Source organism: Chlamydomonas reinhardtii, chromosome 9 (assembly GCF_000002595.2).
Source record: "Chlamydomonas reinhardtii strain CC-503 cw92 mt+ chromosome 9, whole genome shotgun sequence".
Taxonomy (NCBI): Eukaryota; Viridiplantae; Chlorophyta; class Chlorophyceae; order Chlamydomonadales; family Chlamydomonadaceae; genus Chlamydomonas; species Chlamydomonas reinhardtii.
This window is the reverse complement of record NC_057012.1, coordinates 1,981,406-1,996,115: the sequence shown is the minus strand read 5'-3', so window position 1 is coordinate 1,996,115 and position 14,710 is coordinate 1,981,406. Positions and strand designations below refer to the sequence as shown.

Genomic DNA, 14,710 nt, shown 5'->3' with positions numbered 1-14,710 from the left:
GGAGGCGAGAGGTTGCATTGATTACAAGGCATAGTCAGTTGTAGCATGGAGATGTCTGAAGAGAGCGTGGCACGGTTCGTCACGAGATTTAGCTGCAACACTTATAGTCTGAGCTCGCACCCGCCTTGATCAACTCCGCTATCGACTTGTCTAGGTCGCGGGTGTAGCGCCTTGCTGCGCACCGTAAAATCTTTGCTCTATGGCCAGTTGAAGTGCTCGCTCAAGCTACTCAGTCCAAGCAACTAGCACTATGTCGCAGAACCCCTTCTCTCGGCTGTCGCCAGAGCTTATCCAGAACATTGCCAGCTTCATGCATCCCAGTTATGTCGCCCTTGGATACAAGCTGTCCTGCAAGGAGGTCGCCGAGGCGCTGCAGGAGCAATACCACACCATCAAGCTGCGGGGCGAGCCGCGCTCGCTCGAGCCTTACTCCGCGTATGACGATCCTATTGTGGTTGTAGTTGCGGAGCAGCCCTGGCCCGGGGCCGCATTCGTGGCGCACTGGGGCCGGCCTGAGCCCTGGCGCGCCCTGTCCCGCTGGCAGCGGCACCGGCTGCTGTGCCTGGCCGCGTCCAGCCACCACCCGCCCAGCCTGGACGCGGCGCTGGCGCACTGCGGGGCTGCCATCATGGTGGACGCGCTGGTGTCCGCGGCAGCGGCCGGCGACCTGGAGGCCTGCCGGCGGCTCCATGAACGGGATGGATGCCACTTCGACACACAGGAAGTGGTTGTGGCGGGGCTGACGGGCCACCTTGCCGTCTGCGAGTGGCTGGCGGGCAAATGCCGCCCATGGCAGTTGAGCAATCTGCTTCTAGCGGCAATTTATTCTGGGCACAAGGAGGTCGCCGAGTTGGCGACACACCGGTATGAGCCTGCTTATGGAGACGAGTCATACCAGCTCGGCGCGGCCGCCAAGGGGGGGCGTCTGGAGCTGGTGCAGGAGCTGGGGCCAGACTACAATTTCCACCAACCCCGCATGGTCATGTACTGTGGGGTGTGGAGAGATGCACTGTTCGGCTGCCCTCTGGAGGTGCTGCAGCAGCACCATGAGCAATGGGCGTACCGCTACAATTACGAGCAGCAGCTGCTGTGGGCGGCAGCCAGTCCCACGCCCGACTGGTCCGCGAAGTGTGAGTGGCTTCTCGCCACATGGGGAGGTCTGCCCGCGGACAGCTCGAATGACGTCAGGTTTGAGGAAGAGGCCTTTGCAGCCCTCTTGCAACGGCCGGACGTCCCGCTGCGGCTGCAGCTGCTGGCAACCCACGGTGTGGAGCCAGCCAGCCTGCTCCAGGCAGCGTCAGAGGCAGCAGGCGCCATCGGCAGCACCACAATGGCGGAGTTCTGTCTGGATGAGCTGCCGGCGCTGCTGCTGCAGTGGCGGGCAGCGCCGGCGCCTGGCAGGGAGGCGCAGCGGTGGCAGGAGCAGCAGGCGCAGCCGCAGCAGCTGCCAGCACAGGAGGACATCATGGAATTTATGGCTGAGGCGGCGGCGGAGAATCAGCAGGTGTCAGTGCTGCGGCTGCTGCGGCAGCGGGGCTTTGACGGGTTCGGGCTGACCCACCTGCTCGCTGCAATCAATAGTGTGTGGAACTGCTGGCGGCCCAGTGTTAAGCCACCCCCACACTGCATGGGCGCCCCAGCCCTGCACTTCCTGCTGCTGGAGGAGCCGGAGGCGCTGTTGGGGCCTGGTGAGGAGCTCCCTTTGAGCAGCACGTATGTGTTCAGGGCGGCAGCACACCTCGGTGCCGACCTGGCGCTGCTGCGGCTCCTGCACGAGGAGGTGGGTGTTTGTGTTCGCCATGTGTTAAAGAGCACAAGGTGAAACAACACGCCTGACAGTTTGCCCTGTGTGTGCGTGCGTGTGTGCGTGCGTACGTGTGTGTGTATGTGTGTGTGTCCAGTGTGTTTGTGTGTTCCAGTTGCGTTGTGTGTGCCCAATGTGTTTGTGTGTGGGGGAAAGGGGTTACCTGGATGCGGCATGCACACCATGGCAAGGCATTGTGGTCACGTTTGTCTGTTCGTTGTGCACCCTAGCCGTGCCAAGCCAGGTTTGCTAGTGCCACCTCAAACCCAGCACCCCCACAGGCCCAAACGCACCTTCCACCTGGTGGCTTATGGGCTAAACTCCTGTTCTGGTTGTCTGTTTGGATCGCAAACGGTTCGTCGCTATCAAAGACTGAGTTTTAACCTGGAACCCATTCCACAGCACGGTGCACGCATCGACCTAGCGGCAGTGGCGGCGGAGGGCAGCGAGGAGGCTGTGGCCTGGGCAGTGGATGCACTGGTGGCAGCTGGGCTGGCACCACAGGTAAGGCTCGAGAATGTGTGCCTTAATCAGGAACCTAGCCTAGCATTCTCGGTACAGGGGTCATCCATGTGCCACACATCTCAATGGAGGAGAGGACTGGGAGGGGCAGCCACCAGCTTGATTCAAAAAGTGTGACCGGTATATTCTTGCCATGGCATGCCCATACAAGCTTGCCATGATGCAACCCTCTGTGTCCTGTCCTTTGAATGCAGCCGCTTTCCTGCACCAAGCATGGGCAGGTGGTCACAAGCGGCAATCTGGCTGTGGCAAACTTCCTGTCCCAGCGGGGGCTCATTGGAGCACATGGGCAGGGCTCCGAGGATGAGGGCTCTGAAGATGAGAGCTCGGGCTCTGAAGATGAGGGCTCTGAGGGTGAGGGCTCTGAAGATGAGAGCTTGGGCTCTGAAGATGAGGGCTCTGAGGGTGAGGGCTCTGGGCATGAGGACTCTAATGATGATAGTTCAGAATATGAGGGCCATGAGGATGAGGGATCGGAGGATATGGACTGGGGAGCTTAGCAAAATGTATCCACTCTGGGGGGGCCACATGCTGCCCTTGCGTGCAGTCAGTCGGCTTGCAGGACTGCACGAGGTGGTTGTGATGGCACCAGCGATGGCTGGGTCTTGATAGGCTAGGCCAAACAGCTCAAAAGTTTGCACCCGCCTTCACAGCAAAGGGGCTGGTTTTGGTGGCAGGAGGGAAGCGGAGAAATAGGCTGGCGAGGAAGCGCATGCTGGTTAGGCGAATCGTGTGATTTCTTATTCTCCTTTGCGTTTGGCGTTTTAGCCGTGAACGGCTGCGGAGCCGAGGGCTAGTTGTCTTTTCCCACCCGCCCACCCTACTTGTTTACGCCAGTTTACGCTTTTTCTGCTACATGGAGGCTTGCTACCTAGCGCGGTTTTGAGTCACTCTTTTGTTTTCGTCGGGGGGTGGTGGTCTCTGCCAGGGCAGACAGGCCGGGCAGACCCGTGTTGGTAAGTAGGCGGTGTAGAGATTAGACGGCTGGGGCCAAGAGAAGCGGCGTGCGACAGTCTTAGCCACGCCGCCCAAGTAAGGGCACAGCCGCTTACTCCCCATATCCATTTGCCCTCCCTGGATGATAAACGCATGCAAACTTGAGCAGGATGGTTACAAGGCGTTTGTGGGAATGCTGTAATTGGTGGTGATTGTCATGATCCCGACATGCCGACATGCCGCTCCCCAAACTATGCACGTGTTCTGATTCCGGGGTATACGGTCTGCACGCATCGTTGAGCTGCGCCTATTGCGCCGCGCGCTGCAGGATAGAAGCGCAAGGAACAAAACCTGGAACGTACCTTCGCAACATGGGGGACCCCCGACCGACCTTGAGAGGCCATAACTATGCCGGAATGCCGCAGAGTTTCCTAGGAGCCACCCCAGCCACCCCAGCGACAATCGTGCACTTCCGCCAGCGCGTGCCGCCGCGCACAGCCGTGCGCACAGCAGGCTCCTCATGGCTCATGCAGCTTCCCAGCGCGGCGGGCCGGCTGGCCCCGCCACCGCCGTGCGGGGCTCCCAGTGTTAACCATGTGAAAACGTGTGCGCCCAGAGCCAGCTTATGGGAACCGCTCAACCCCATGCACCTCTCTCTGAGTTTACACTCAGCTCACACGCAGCTTCTCGAACGGCACGCACATGACTTGCAAGCGACAACAACCTCCGCTGCCGTCTGCATTCGCATTCGCATTCGCATTCGCATTTATGGATTTCAATGACTATGCACTCCCATTGGCGCGCTGCGCCTGGTAGTATGTGCTATTCGCCGTGGCTGCCCACACCATCTGTCATGACCTGGCGTGTGACTGTGCATATCGTGTGACGGAGTGAGTCGGGTGTGGTTTTGGCGAGTGGGAAGAGGAGAACATGCCCGAGGTTCGTTGGCCCGACACGTTATATTGCATGGGAGGCCGGAGTATGGGTGAGCAGAGAGAGGATATTGGTCGCGTCTGAGAGCGGCAAGAGCCGTCTCTCATTCCAATCCTAGGCGTATAGTCTTTGACCGTTTAAACTCAGAGGCAACCTGGAAGCCAGAACGTGATCGTCTTGCGCCGCCCTCTCGCTCCTACGCATACGCTCCAGGCCGCCTACGCCGTAGCCAGCACAGCCATTGCAGCGGCCGACAGAACAGATCTGCAAACATCAGTCGCCATCAGGCACGCGAAATGTTCAGTGTCCTATCATAGGGCGCGACACATCCCCGCACCGTTTCTTACTCGGGGGGCTGGCTCCGGGGAGTTGATGGGGGAGTTGGTAGTGTGGCAGGCAGCCGCAAGCGTGCGTTGGACAATCAATCACAGGCCGTCCCTCGCGACGGACGCCACGTCGCTGATTGCGGGGCGCCGCCGTGCTCCACCGCACTCTGTCGGAGCTTCCCACATGCGTGCACGCTCAACTACCCGCTCCCACTCGCACGCCTGCCGACTAGCGCCTCCTGTTGCTTCCTCTTGTAACCCATGCAATCTAGCGCCAACTGCCTGTGTGCGTCACCACAGTCAGCTTCCGAGCCGGGCCGCCGTACAGCTACCTGCTCACACTCGTGCAGCTGCCGACTCCCACACGAACTCCTGGACGGCTGGGGTGCCGTACACGTTTGGCGGTAGGGAACGTGTTGACCACAGGTGTGGAGAAGTCTACATGGCAGGTCCGCGGCTCGTGCAGTTAATGCTTACGTCCGCCACTGTGGGCGGGGGCTCGTAGACGTGGGACAAGGCCACCGGAGCCGCGCGTATTAACTCCCCTCCTGTGCTACCCACGAACACGCATGGGCTAGGCTAGGCTGCGCCTCTACACCTTTTGTCCGGCCCATCTCTCGTTACCATTCGTCAATACAACGACCTTACACTTTACCAAACACTGCGGGTGTAATGCCCAAAGCAGCAACCGTCATATGGGGATCGAAGCCTAGTGCACTGTGCACACCAGCGCTGCAGCGCACACAACCTGGACGCGAGTATGGACCCTGGCCTGCGCCGCTGGGACCGCCTCCACATGCTCTCTCGTCAGTCAACCTTGCCTCTCATCACACTTGCCTCTAAACTTGTTCGATGCACAGTCACGGTACTGCAACGCCGTCGGAAGAGCAGTCAACACCGCCTGGCCAGCCCCTCCCAGTTCGGCATCATCATCTTTCCCAAAGCCCAAAGTCGCCTGCTAGGAACCCCGTTGCCCCCGGCCTCCCCTTCAAACAGCTGGCATTTCCTCTTCCTCACTCGAAGCTACGAGCACCGCAGCAATGCTTTGCCAGCTGCTTTGCCAGCTGCTTTGTCCTCACTTTGTCCTCACTTGGCCTCCTCGGGGGTCTTGGTGGTCATGGCGTCCACGGCGTGCACAGTCTCCTGCAGCTCCAGCCAGATGGCCTGTGCGGCGCGTGCGGTGCGTGCAGATGCGCGGGCGTGTAAGGAAGTGCGAGGTGCAGCGCGGAGGAAGCGGGCTCGCATGCGTGCGCGGAAGTGTAAGTGGATTGTGGGTGGCGGCAGGTTATGTGCCGAGGAACGTGGATGCGCTTGCAAGCACCGGGGCGCTGCTTTCGAGTGCATTGCGGTCGACCCCGTGACGGTTACACCTCTACAACTCCAACTCAGCATACACAACTCAAACGCGCTCGCCGCTTGCCATACGGGTGACAGCGGCGGGCAAGAGTGCGTTGCCCTGCCCCGCACACGAACCCGTCACCCGGGCACCCTCACCTTGTAAACCATGCGCTGCCGCTGCATGCTGTTCTTCCCCTCGAACAGCTTCGACACCACGTCAATGCTCACGTGCCGGCCGTCGCCATACACATCCGAGATAGAGCAGTCGTCGGTCTCCAAAGCCTCGCAAATCTTCGCCTTCATCGATTCCATCAGCACGCTAGTGACCTGGCCATCCACGCCTCCGGAAGACGAGCTAGTAGCTCCCGGGCCCGAAACGGGAATGCCGCGGGAGACGAGTAGCTGGGAGCGCCTAGAAACCTCTGCCGATGGGACAGGAGTGGCCGGGGCGACGCGACGAGCAGTGCGGGCAGCAAAACGAGCAAATGTAATCGAGCTGCTGCAGCACGCCTCCTGGTGTCCGATACGCGGCAGCGCAAGGGCGGGGCGAGCAAAGAGCGAGGCCATTCTTCCACTGTAAGCCTAGGCAAACTGGGTTTCACACTCAACTATTTGCTTGGTGTATGCGAGCAGGTCTATTCGTTCGACAATCAAACTTCTTAAATCGCAAGTGCACAACATTCATTACTTGCATGGGTGCCTGCGGACTTGCTCGCCTCTAGTTTACAGGCACGGTAACAAATTCTGGTTTGCCTATGTGTTGTATGCGGCCTAGGCGCTTCACCAACAGCTTCGCCGCTTTGCCCAACACGTTAACTTCCTGGCCGCACTGTCGCGCGGCATTCTGTAGGCCCAGCAACCGGCGTATTGTTTTGCTCAAAAATCCTAAGAGGCCCCATAAATGAATTAGGAGCTCGCGCACAGAGCTTGTGTCGGCGCGACAAATACTTGGTGTGCCGGCACCGAGGCCTTTCAGGGTTAACTTGAACCAGCTGCATAAGTCTCTGCGCAATCAAGCTCTTGTCATAGACGCGGCAGCGCTTAGGCGCTCGACTTCGCACAAAGGGCCAGAACCGTGGTTCGTGGAGGAGGCGGTGGGGTTTGGCGCAATCGAACCGCGCCAGGCGCCATGCGGCCCGTCAGTGTGTGCGCAACCAGCGCCAGTGGCCCATCCACCTCCAACCTCGGCCTCGGCTTCGGTGTCGCCAGCGCCGCAGCAGCCGCATGCTGTGCGCGCCCCCTGCCGGCGCTGGCCGCAGCGGCGTGCAGCCGGCCACTGCACCGCCACCCCAGCTTGACCTCTGGGGCCCCAGGAACCGGCCTGTCCGGCGCCGCCAGCGCCCGTCAGCACCACCGGTCGGCGGTTACTCTCGTAGCATCTGCGTTAAAAGGGTCAGGAGCTGCAGCTGGCACTGATGGCGGTGGTATGGATGGCAGCAGCAGCGGCGGCGGAGGCGGCGGCGGCGGCGGGCTCGTGCGCAGCCGCAGCTCGCGCACGACGCTCACGAGGTCTGCGCCGGCGGCCGACGTGGCAGCGGCAGCGGCACCACAGGCTGAGCCGCATGGACAGCCTCAGCGGCGGCTGAGGCGTAGGATGGAGACGCAGGCGGTGGAGCCGGGGGCGCCGGCGGGTGGCCCCGCCGCCACCGGCACCGCCACCTCCACCACCACCACCGCAGCCCATCGTACGTCGTCGTCGACGGACTACACCGCTTGGAAGGTGAGTGCAGAGCCACAGCACCTTGCCTTCCTTGTTAATGGACAACCCCGGGTAGGAAAGCCACTGCCACTGTCGCACGAGCTCGTAAACAGGTACCCGCTGCGTGCGTGTGGCCCGCGCATGGTCGCAGGTCTCTGAGCTGCAGGAAGCCCTGGCGGCACACGGCCTGCCCCGCACCGGCCGCAAGGCGGAGCTAGTGGAGCGGCTGGCAGCAGCAGTAGCGTCGGGAGCAGCAGCGGCAGCGGGATCTAGGTCGGCGCTTGCATCCAGCGCACCTGCAGCAGCGGGGCCCTCGGTGGCGGCGGCGGCGGCGGCGGCGTCTGAGGCGGCGGCGCCGCCACCGCGGCAGCGGTCTAGGCTGACAGTGGCGCGGTCGACGGCGACGGCGGATTTTGAGGACGGCCGTGGCGCCGCTGTGGCAGCTCCCTCTGGCACAGCCGGGAGAGCGGGGCGCGCTGCTGCCGCTGCTACTGCGGCTACTGCTAATGCTGCCGTCACGCAGGGTTCCAGCGACGCGGAGTCGGGGGCTGCCAGCGGCGGGTTCTTGGATGCCCTGTTCGACACGCTGACACTGGACATCACAGTCAGGGAGCAGCGACCCGGACGGCGGCCGCGGCCCGCAACCACCGATGGCGCCGCCGCCCGCAGCCCCTCCGCTAGCCGCGCGGGGTCTACTGCCGCAGACAGCCCGCCGGCGCAGTCCGCCAGGGCAGCCGCGGCAGCGGGGCGCGGCACTGACTCGCTGGGCTCGGTGCATTTGGCCCTGGGCGGGGAGGGACCCGATGAGACTGCAGCCCAGCCGGCTGCAGCGGCGTCGGAGGCCGCGTCGGAGGCAGGTGGAGAGGCCCGGCCGCGGCGGCTCACGATCCGGCGGGAGCGGACGTCGGACGCGGGAGACACCAGGCCTATGGCGTCCGCTGCAGCGGTGGCCCCGACGCCGGCGCCGCCGCTCCCAACACCCGTTGCGGCTGAGGGCCCCCCGGAGCGGCCCCGCCGCGAGCCTCGTGAGCGGCCGCCGCCTGTGGGCCCTGCGCCCGACCTTTCGCAGCTGCCGCCCTGGCCGCCCCAGTGAGCGACCCAGCGCGTTAATAGTGGCGGTGTATGTATGTGTGTGTGGGGGGGTTTTAACCGATGGGGATGTGAGTCGCACGGCGCAGCGGCGGCTACATGCGCTGTGCAGCATGGCTGGTGCTGGTGCTGGTGCTGTTGACGGGGCTGGGGCTGGGGCTGGGGCTGGGGCTGGGGCTGGGGCTGGGGCTGGGGCTGGGGCTGGGGCTGGGGCTGGGGCTGGGGCTGGGGCTGGGGCTGGGGCTGGGGCTGGGGCTGGGGCTGGGGCTGGGGCTGGACGGCTTGAGCTGCAGCCCACGTGGTCTGGGCTGCAGGCACGTGTGGTTGGTGCGGCTGATGTGTGGGTCGGCGTCCTGGGCCTTGGCGTGGAGGGGGCTGCGATCAGGAGCCGTGCTGCCTACCTGTAATCGTACGCGTCGCGCCCACACAGGTTCCTGGGGCGGCTGCGGCGATTGGAGGAGGTTGCGCCGGGCGAAATCGAAAAGCAGGTGCGTGTGGAGGGCATGTGGCAAGGCAAACATTCTCACATGCGGGCCCCCTTCTGCGTGTGCTATGCTGTGCGGCAAGCGGGAATCGGTATGAGCAGCGGGTGGTGTTGCTTACTCCTACTCCTAGTTCCTATTGCGCTCGTGTCTTGTCACCAGCGTCATCACACAGGAACGGCCTGCCGCACTTGCCCAGACGCCGGCACTGCGCCTCTGCCCAGCTGCACCCCTGCATCTCCTCTCCAACTCCACACTTCGCCCATCGCTCCGCCCACTTCTTTATAACTTCATTATTCATGAATGGAACCCGGCCGCGCCCCGCCCCGCCCCGCCCCGCCCCGCAGGAGGAGGCTGTGCTCCAGAACGTGCAGGGCCTGGCGCTGACGTGCCTGGGCAGCGCGCCCTGCCTGGCCACACGCGCCGCCGCAGCAGTCGCCGGGGCCGCCGGCGAGGACCGCGCGCTGGGCTCGCTGGCGCTGGCCCGCGGCAAGGACATCTTCATATTCGACGTCGGTGCGTGCGCTAGATGACATACGTGTGTGTGTTGAACTACACTGAAGACGGAACACCATGTGTGGTCATGTTGATTATCATAGAAACGCGCGCACACATGGTGTGTGTTCGCGCGTTGTGTGTTTGGTGATGGGAAGGGGGACGACGATGTGGGCGTGGTGCTCCAGGGAGGGCTCGCCTTCGTTCCGCGGTGTGCTAGGAGCAACAGGTAGGGGCGGCAACACCGGCTGGCTACCCATACCGTATGGAGGTCGCGGGTGCTGACGCCCGCCCCATGTCCGCCCCATGTGTATGTGTGTCCGCCCTGCAGGTGACGACACACAGCGGCAGGTGGGGCAGGCCTACCACGTCAAGCCCTCCAAGATATTCCGCATTTTCCTCACCAGCCTAGCGCCCGGTGCGTGCACTGCGGCGGGCGCCGCGGGCGTGTGCCACTGCGGACCCCTACATACACCGCGCGCCCACTACCCACACCCTCCGCACCCCGCACCCTCCGCCCCTCTCCCCCCTCTTCCCCCCTTCATACGTGTGTTCTAACCACTCCGCTCTCCACATGAATGGCTACGCCCCCCCTCCACACACAGAGGCCGTGCTGGGCCTGCCCGGCCTGATGTGCACCATCAACGCCTCCCGCGAGCGCGGCCACGAGTTCGCCGACATCCCGGTGCACGTGTACGGCCCGCCCGGCACCGCGGCCTTCCTGGTGGCCATGATGCGCGTCAGCCAGACCTACCTGGAGATAACGGTGGTGGTGCACGAGGTGCGTGGATATACACGTGTGTGTGTGTGTGTGTGTTGCGGAGAGGAAAAAGAAGCGTGCGCCCGCCCATTGCGATGAATCGTCTAACATGGCAGTGTGTGTGCTAGGAAACACAAGAAAGGGGAAATAAAGGCTTTGTTTGTGTGGTAGAGAGTGCAGGAAATGGAGGTCATGCGTGTTCGAGGGGAAAGGTTGTGTCTTCCACCCAACAGGAGTCCCGTCCACTGCCAGCTCCAGCTGCTAGCCGCGCCTAACCCATGCCACTGACCCCAGCACTGTTTCCTTACGGAATTGGTTCAAAGTTAACCCCAGCACCCACCCACCCTCTCCATATCCACACGCCACACGGCCATCTCGCAGTTTGCTGTGGGCCACGTGTCAGCTGCCGAGCTGGCGCCCATTGTGGGTGGCGGCGGCGGCGGCAGCGGTCCCATTGCCGTGGACAAGAACCGGCGTATCAGCCGCCTGGCGCTACCGCCGGACCAGCTCAACCCGCGCGGCGGCGTGGACGCGTCGCTGCTCACGTTTGCGCCGGAGCAGGTGTGTGGGTGTTGCGGAGGCCGGGTTGGTGTTTGGGGAAAGTGGTGGGACATATGCGTCGCTGCGGAATTGGAGGACTGGGCGGGGTAATGGGGACATTCGGGTGGTGGGTTCAGTGGGGCGGGGTGGGGTGTGGGCACGTGTGCAAAACACAGCGCACGCAGTGGTGGCGTGCACGCCATGGCGGCCCCCTGCCCTCACGCTGCCAGACCCCCACGCCCTGGCCCGACGCAACCCTGCCCCCCGCACAGGGCCGCGCCCAGCGGCGCAAGGGCCGCAACGCCTCCGGCGGCGTGCTGTCGTTTGACGCGCGCGCCGGCTACCTGCCCTGGCCGGAGCTGCAGCCCGGAGACCCTGACAGGTGAGCAGCGGCAGGGGCAGCGGCAGGCCGGGCGCGAGATTTCGCGGCGGGCTGGTGACTGCTGCTGGCACTGGCTTCAGCTTGCAAGGCGCGCGTAAAGATTTATACCGCACACGCGGTCGCGTGCGCGGCCTCTTTCGTCGCCCAACACACCAGATCCACACGGCCGCTGACCCGTGCCCTGTGCTCCCCCCTACATACGCCCATATGCCCGCCCGCTACCGTTGCTTGCCTTTGTGCACTGGCGAATGCGCGGCAGCAGGCGCGAGCTGCCCGACCCGCTGTCGCTGACGTGGACTCTGGAGCTGGACGTGAGCGGCCGCGTGGTGGCGTGCCTGCTGCCCGCGGCCCCCGGGCAGCCGGGCGCGTTCGGTGGCGGCGGCGACGGGCAGTCCTACGTGCTGGCGTACACCGTCGTGGTGAGCTGCCTGCCTGGGCAACGGGTTGCAGTACTACCGTACTTTGGTACTGTACTAGGGTGCTGGCATACGTAAGGAAAAACCGACGCGCATGTACCGCGGCATGAGTTCATGTACGCGTCCTAGCTAGCTGCCTGTACCGGGCAGCTGCTGCCTCCCTCCCACCGCCCCCTGCCACTCGGCATGCCGCCCCCCTTCCCCTGCAGGAGGCGGACCGCTCTGGGGCGCTGGTGATGGAGCGCGCCGCCGCCGCCGGGCTGGAGGGCGGCCCGGACTTCGCAAGGCTCAAGCAGGGGGAGACCATCGCCAACGCGTGAGTGGGGGGTAGCCATCCATGCAAGGCGGAGTGAATGAGTGTCACACGGTAGCCGGTAGCGCTCCCGGGACCTGGAGCTCGCACCTTCCCCCCGCTAGCTTCGCTTGGTTTGGTTTAGTTTGGGCTGGTATTTCCAGCCCCCCTCCCCTCCGCGTTTTATCCTGTGTGCCTGCACTTTTGGCCCTGCGCACTTGCCCGCCTGCTGACCGCACCTCTTGCCTCCTGGGCTGCAGGTGGGGCCAGCCCATCCCGCCCGAGCTGATCATCTCTCCCAAGCGCGCCGGCCGCCGGGTGGTGGTGACGGGCAGTGCCGCCGACCTGACCCCGCTGACCGCACACGCGCACACCCGCGGCGCCGACATCCTGGTGCCGGGCGCCGTGTGGCTGCAGGTGTGTGTGTGTGTGTGTGTGTGTGTGTGTGTGTGTGTGTGTGTGTGTGTGTGTGAGAGGGGGTGTTGTAGGTAACAGTCCCAACTAAACCGAACCCAATGCGAAAGAGCGAGGAGGAGAGCGTGGCCTATGCTTTGGCAACGGAATGGCACTCGACAGTAGTAGGGGGGAAAGCATGCGCACTGCATACACACGAGCGTGTGGTTTTGGAGCGACCAGGGAGGGGGTCGACTGTCTACACTTTGTCTGGGCTTTGCTTTTGTCCGTGCTTGCACGTGTTGCGTCTCGGGGGCCTCCGCCCTGATGCCTGGTGTCACCGGTCAGTGTTACTGACGGGCCGTGTTTGTCACGCACACGCCAACTGACAGGCTGAGGCGGACGCGGCGGCCGAGCACGGTGGCTGCACCACCGCCGCGGTGGGCGCCGCCGCGGCCGCACTGGGTGTGCGGTACGTGGTGCTGTCCCGCTTCAGCGGCCCCTCTGCTACTGCCGCCGCTGGTGCGGCTGCTGCTGCTGGTGCTACTGCCGAGCAGGGCCTGCAGGACGAGGAGGAGGATGAGCTGCCCATGGACGCCCACACGAACCGGCTGGTGGCGGAGGTGGAGGCAGCTGCGTTGGCGGCGGCGGGTGGAAGCGCCGCCGGTAGCAGTGGCAATGAGGCTGCCGCCTCCACCGGTACCTCCCGCCGCCGGAGCGTTCGCAAGACGGCAGTCGTGGCCGGGGCCGGCGCGGGTGGCAGTGGGTACGCGGGGGCGGCAGTAGCAGCGCACCGGCTGCGGCGGGTGCTGGTACTGCGGGACCTGGAAACAACGATGATGGAGAAGAACGAGGGCCCGGTGGAGCCGCAGGAGGAGTAAGCGCGAGGAATGGGGGGCGTGTGGCTGCGTGTGGGAAGGGCTCTGGGCAGTACAGGTAGCGACTTACAGTGAGCACGCTAGGCTGGGGATGGGTGCAGCAGTGAGCAACAGCAGTTCGGGGTAAGGGCGCACGCCCGGGGCTTTAACGTGATTGGCAGTTGCCTGCTGCGAACTAGGGGTTGGTGATGTGGTGAATGTGAATGTGTGATACCCGATTTGGGGGTCTAGATTGGTTGGCCCGGCCCGGCAGGGGACGCAGGGCTTGGCCATCGGCTGCAGGCCCAGTAAGGGTGCGATGGGACACGGTAAGGGGCAGGTTGGCACGGGTTGGCGTAGTCCCGTAGTATGCAGCCTATTCCCAGACCCCAACACTTTGTTTGCAGCGTCAAGGCAAAGATGGCGCGGCTGGTATAACGACGGTGTCCCTGAGCCCAGCAAGGGTGATACGCGGGCAATATCCGTGCGTTGTAACGAATCAGGCGGTTACATCATTGGACGAGAGCAGTTGCAATTTGCAAACTGCGTGTCGCGTATGGGTATTGACTTGGGGAGGGCGAAAACCCCGCCTGGTATGGCCTGTTGGCTCAGCTTTCCTCCGCGGCTCTCCGCCTACCGGCCCCTGCGTGCCTTACAGCGCCCCTTCCGCAGTTCCGTTCCCGTGCGCCCCTACGGTGCGCCCCCGCTCGTTGTCCCCTAGTGCATACAGGCAAGCTCAAATGCGAAAGAGCAGGAAAACAACGGTCCAAAGGGGGCCGGTCTTAGGATCGCACGGATCGGGCAGGGTTGGGGCAGGGTTGGGTCGTCAGGGTTGGGTCGTCAGGGTTGGGAATGCAGGTTTGGGGTGGCAGGTTTGGGTCAGGCACAACAACAACAACTGCCCCCCCTGCCCCCCGCCCCTCTGCGTGCCCCCCCATGCAGGCTGTACTGCGGCGGCTGTTGAGCTGGCAAGCATGTGTGTTGGTGGCTGTGGGCCATGCGTGCTAGACAGGTGGTGCGGAATAGCGCGGCGGCTGTGGAGAATTCTTTGCTCCTGCGCCTGTCTACTGATGGGGGGACGTGGCCGTTGCAGGTGCTAACGTAGATGGCTCGGCAGCTTGAGTCGCGCTAGGATGCGTGAGTTGGATGTCTAGGACGTGGACATGGACATGGCCGTGCACCATTGTTGGTGCACGTGCACCGAGCCCGACGGGAAGCCTGAGGGACATGCGTGCTTCTAGCAGTACCCCGGCGGGGGCGGGCCAAAACCCAAACCCAACGGGAGAGACTGCCGAGCAACGTGGCTGTTCGCGCGGCCTCAAAATTTGGCTATCCCGGCCGGATCATTTTGGCGTTTATGCCTGTAACCGTATAGATGGATAAAATTCCACGCTCAGCTGATGCGCGGGAGAGCGAGGGACAGAGCGCGGTGAGGAACCGCCGCCC

The 14,710-nt window shown here is 63.7% G+C and overlaps 3 protein-coding genes across 3 annotated transcripts; 2 read left to right on the top strand and 1 right to left on the bottom strand.

Moving 5' to 3' along the window:
- Window positions 1-58: 58 nt before the first annotated feature.
- On the top strand, window positions 59-3,476 carry CHLRE_09g394600v5 (uncharacterized protein). Its single transcript, XM_043065721.1, has 3 exons — window positions 59-1,780; window positions 2,207-2,308; window positions 2,521-3,476. The coding sequence occupies exons 1-3, from the start codon at window positions 251-253 to the stop codon at window positions 2,824-2,826; spliced, it is 1,938 nt and encodes a 645-aa protein (XP_042920927.1). The 5' UTR covers window positions 59-250; the 3' UTR covers window positions 2,827-3,476.
- Window positions 3,477-3,912: 436 nt separating this feature from the next.
- Window positions 3,913-6,518, bottom strand: CHLRE_09g394701v5 (uncharacterized protein). The gene is made up of 2 exons (XM_001694545.2): window positions 6,016-6,518; window positions 3,913-5,685 (listed from the first exon to the last, which is right to left on the bottom strand). Exons 1-2 carry the CDS (start codon window positions 6,424-6,426, stop codon window positions 5,608-5,610), a joined length of 489 nt encoding a protein of 162 aa, XP_001694597.2. The 5' UTR covers window positions 6,427-6,518; the 3' UTR covers window positions 3,913-5,607.
- A 103-nt stretch (window positions 6,519-6,621) lies between these two features.
- CHLRE_09g394700v5 (uncharacterized protein) lies at window positions 6,622-14,643 on the top strand. The gene is made up of 13 exons (XM_043065726.1): window positions 6,622-7,579; window positions 7,710-8,647; window positions 9,078-9,135; window positions 9,477-9,645; window positions 9,956-10,042; window positions 10,230-10,405; window positions 10,766-10,945; window positions 11,197-11,306; window positions 11,569-11,725; window positions 11,932-12,038; window positions 12,275-12,431; window positions 12,800-13,857; window positions 14,207-14,643. The coding sequence occupies exons 1-12, from the start codon at window positions 6,989-6,991 to the stop codon at window positions 13,286-13,288; spliced, it is 3,219 nt and encodes a 1,072-aa protein (XP_042920926.1). The 5' UTR covers window positions 6,622-6,988; the 3' UTR covers window positions 13,289-13,857; window positions 14,207-14,643.
- Window positions 14,644-14,710: the final 67 nt, after the last annotated feature.

Bases quoted from the DNA above. Each gene is read 5' to 3' on its own strand.
- CHLRE_09g394600v5 (XM_043065721.1), top strand. From the start codon at position 251: ATGTCGCAGAACCCCTTCTCTCGGCTGTCGCCAGAGCTTATCCAGAAC. The intron at 1,781-2,206 runs GTGGGTGTTTGT...CCCATTCCACAG, and splicing joins TGCGGCTCCTGCACGAGGAG to CACGGTGCACGCATCGACCT. The intron at 2,309-2,520 runs GTAAGGCTCGAG...CTTTGAATGCAG, and splicing joins CAGCTGGGCTGGCACCACAG to CCGCTTTCCTGCACCAAGCA.
- CHLRE_09g394701v5 (XM_001694545.2), bottom strand. From the start codon at position 6,426: ATGGCCTCGCTCTTTGCTCGCCCCGCCCTTGCGCTGCCGCGTATCGGA. The intron at 5,686-6,015 runs GTGAGGGTGCCC...CGCGCCGCACAG, and splicing joins GGCAGCGCATGGTTTACAAG to GCCATCTGGCTGGAGCTGCA.
- CHLRE_09g394700v5 (XM_043065726.1), top strand. From the start codon at position 6,989: ATGCGGCCCGTCAGTGTGTGCGCAACCAGCGCCAGTGGCCCATCCACC. The intron at 12,039-12,274 runs GTGAGTGGGGGG...CCTGGGCTGCAG, and splicing joins GGGGAGACCATCGCCAACGC to GTGGGGCCAGCCCATCCCGC. The intron at 12,432-12,799 runs GTGTGTGTGTGT...GCCAACTGACAG, and splicing joins CGGGCGCCGTGTGGCTGCAG to GCTGAGGCGGACGCGGCGGC.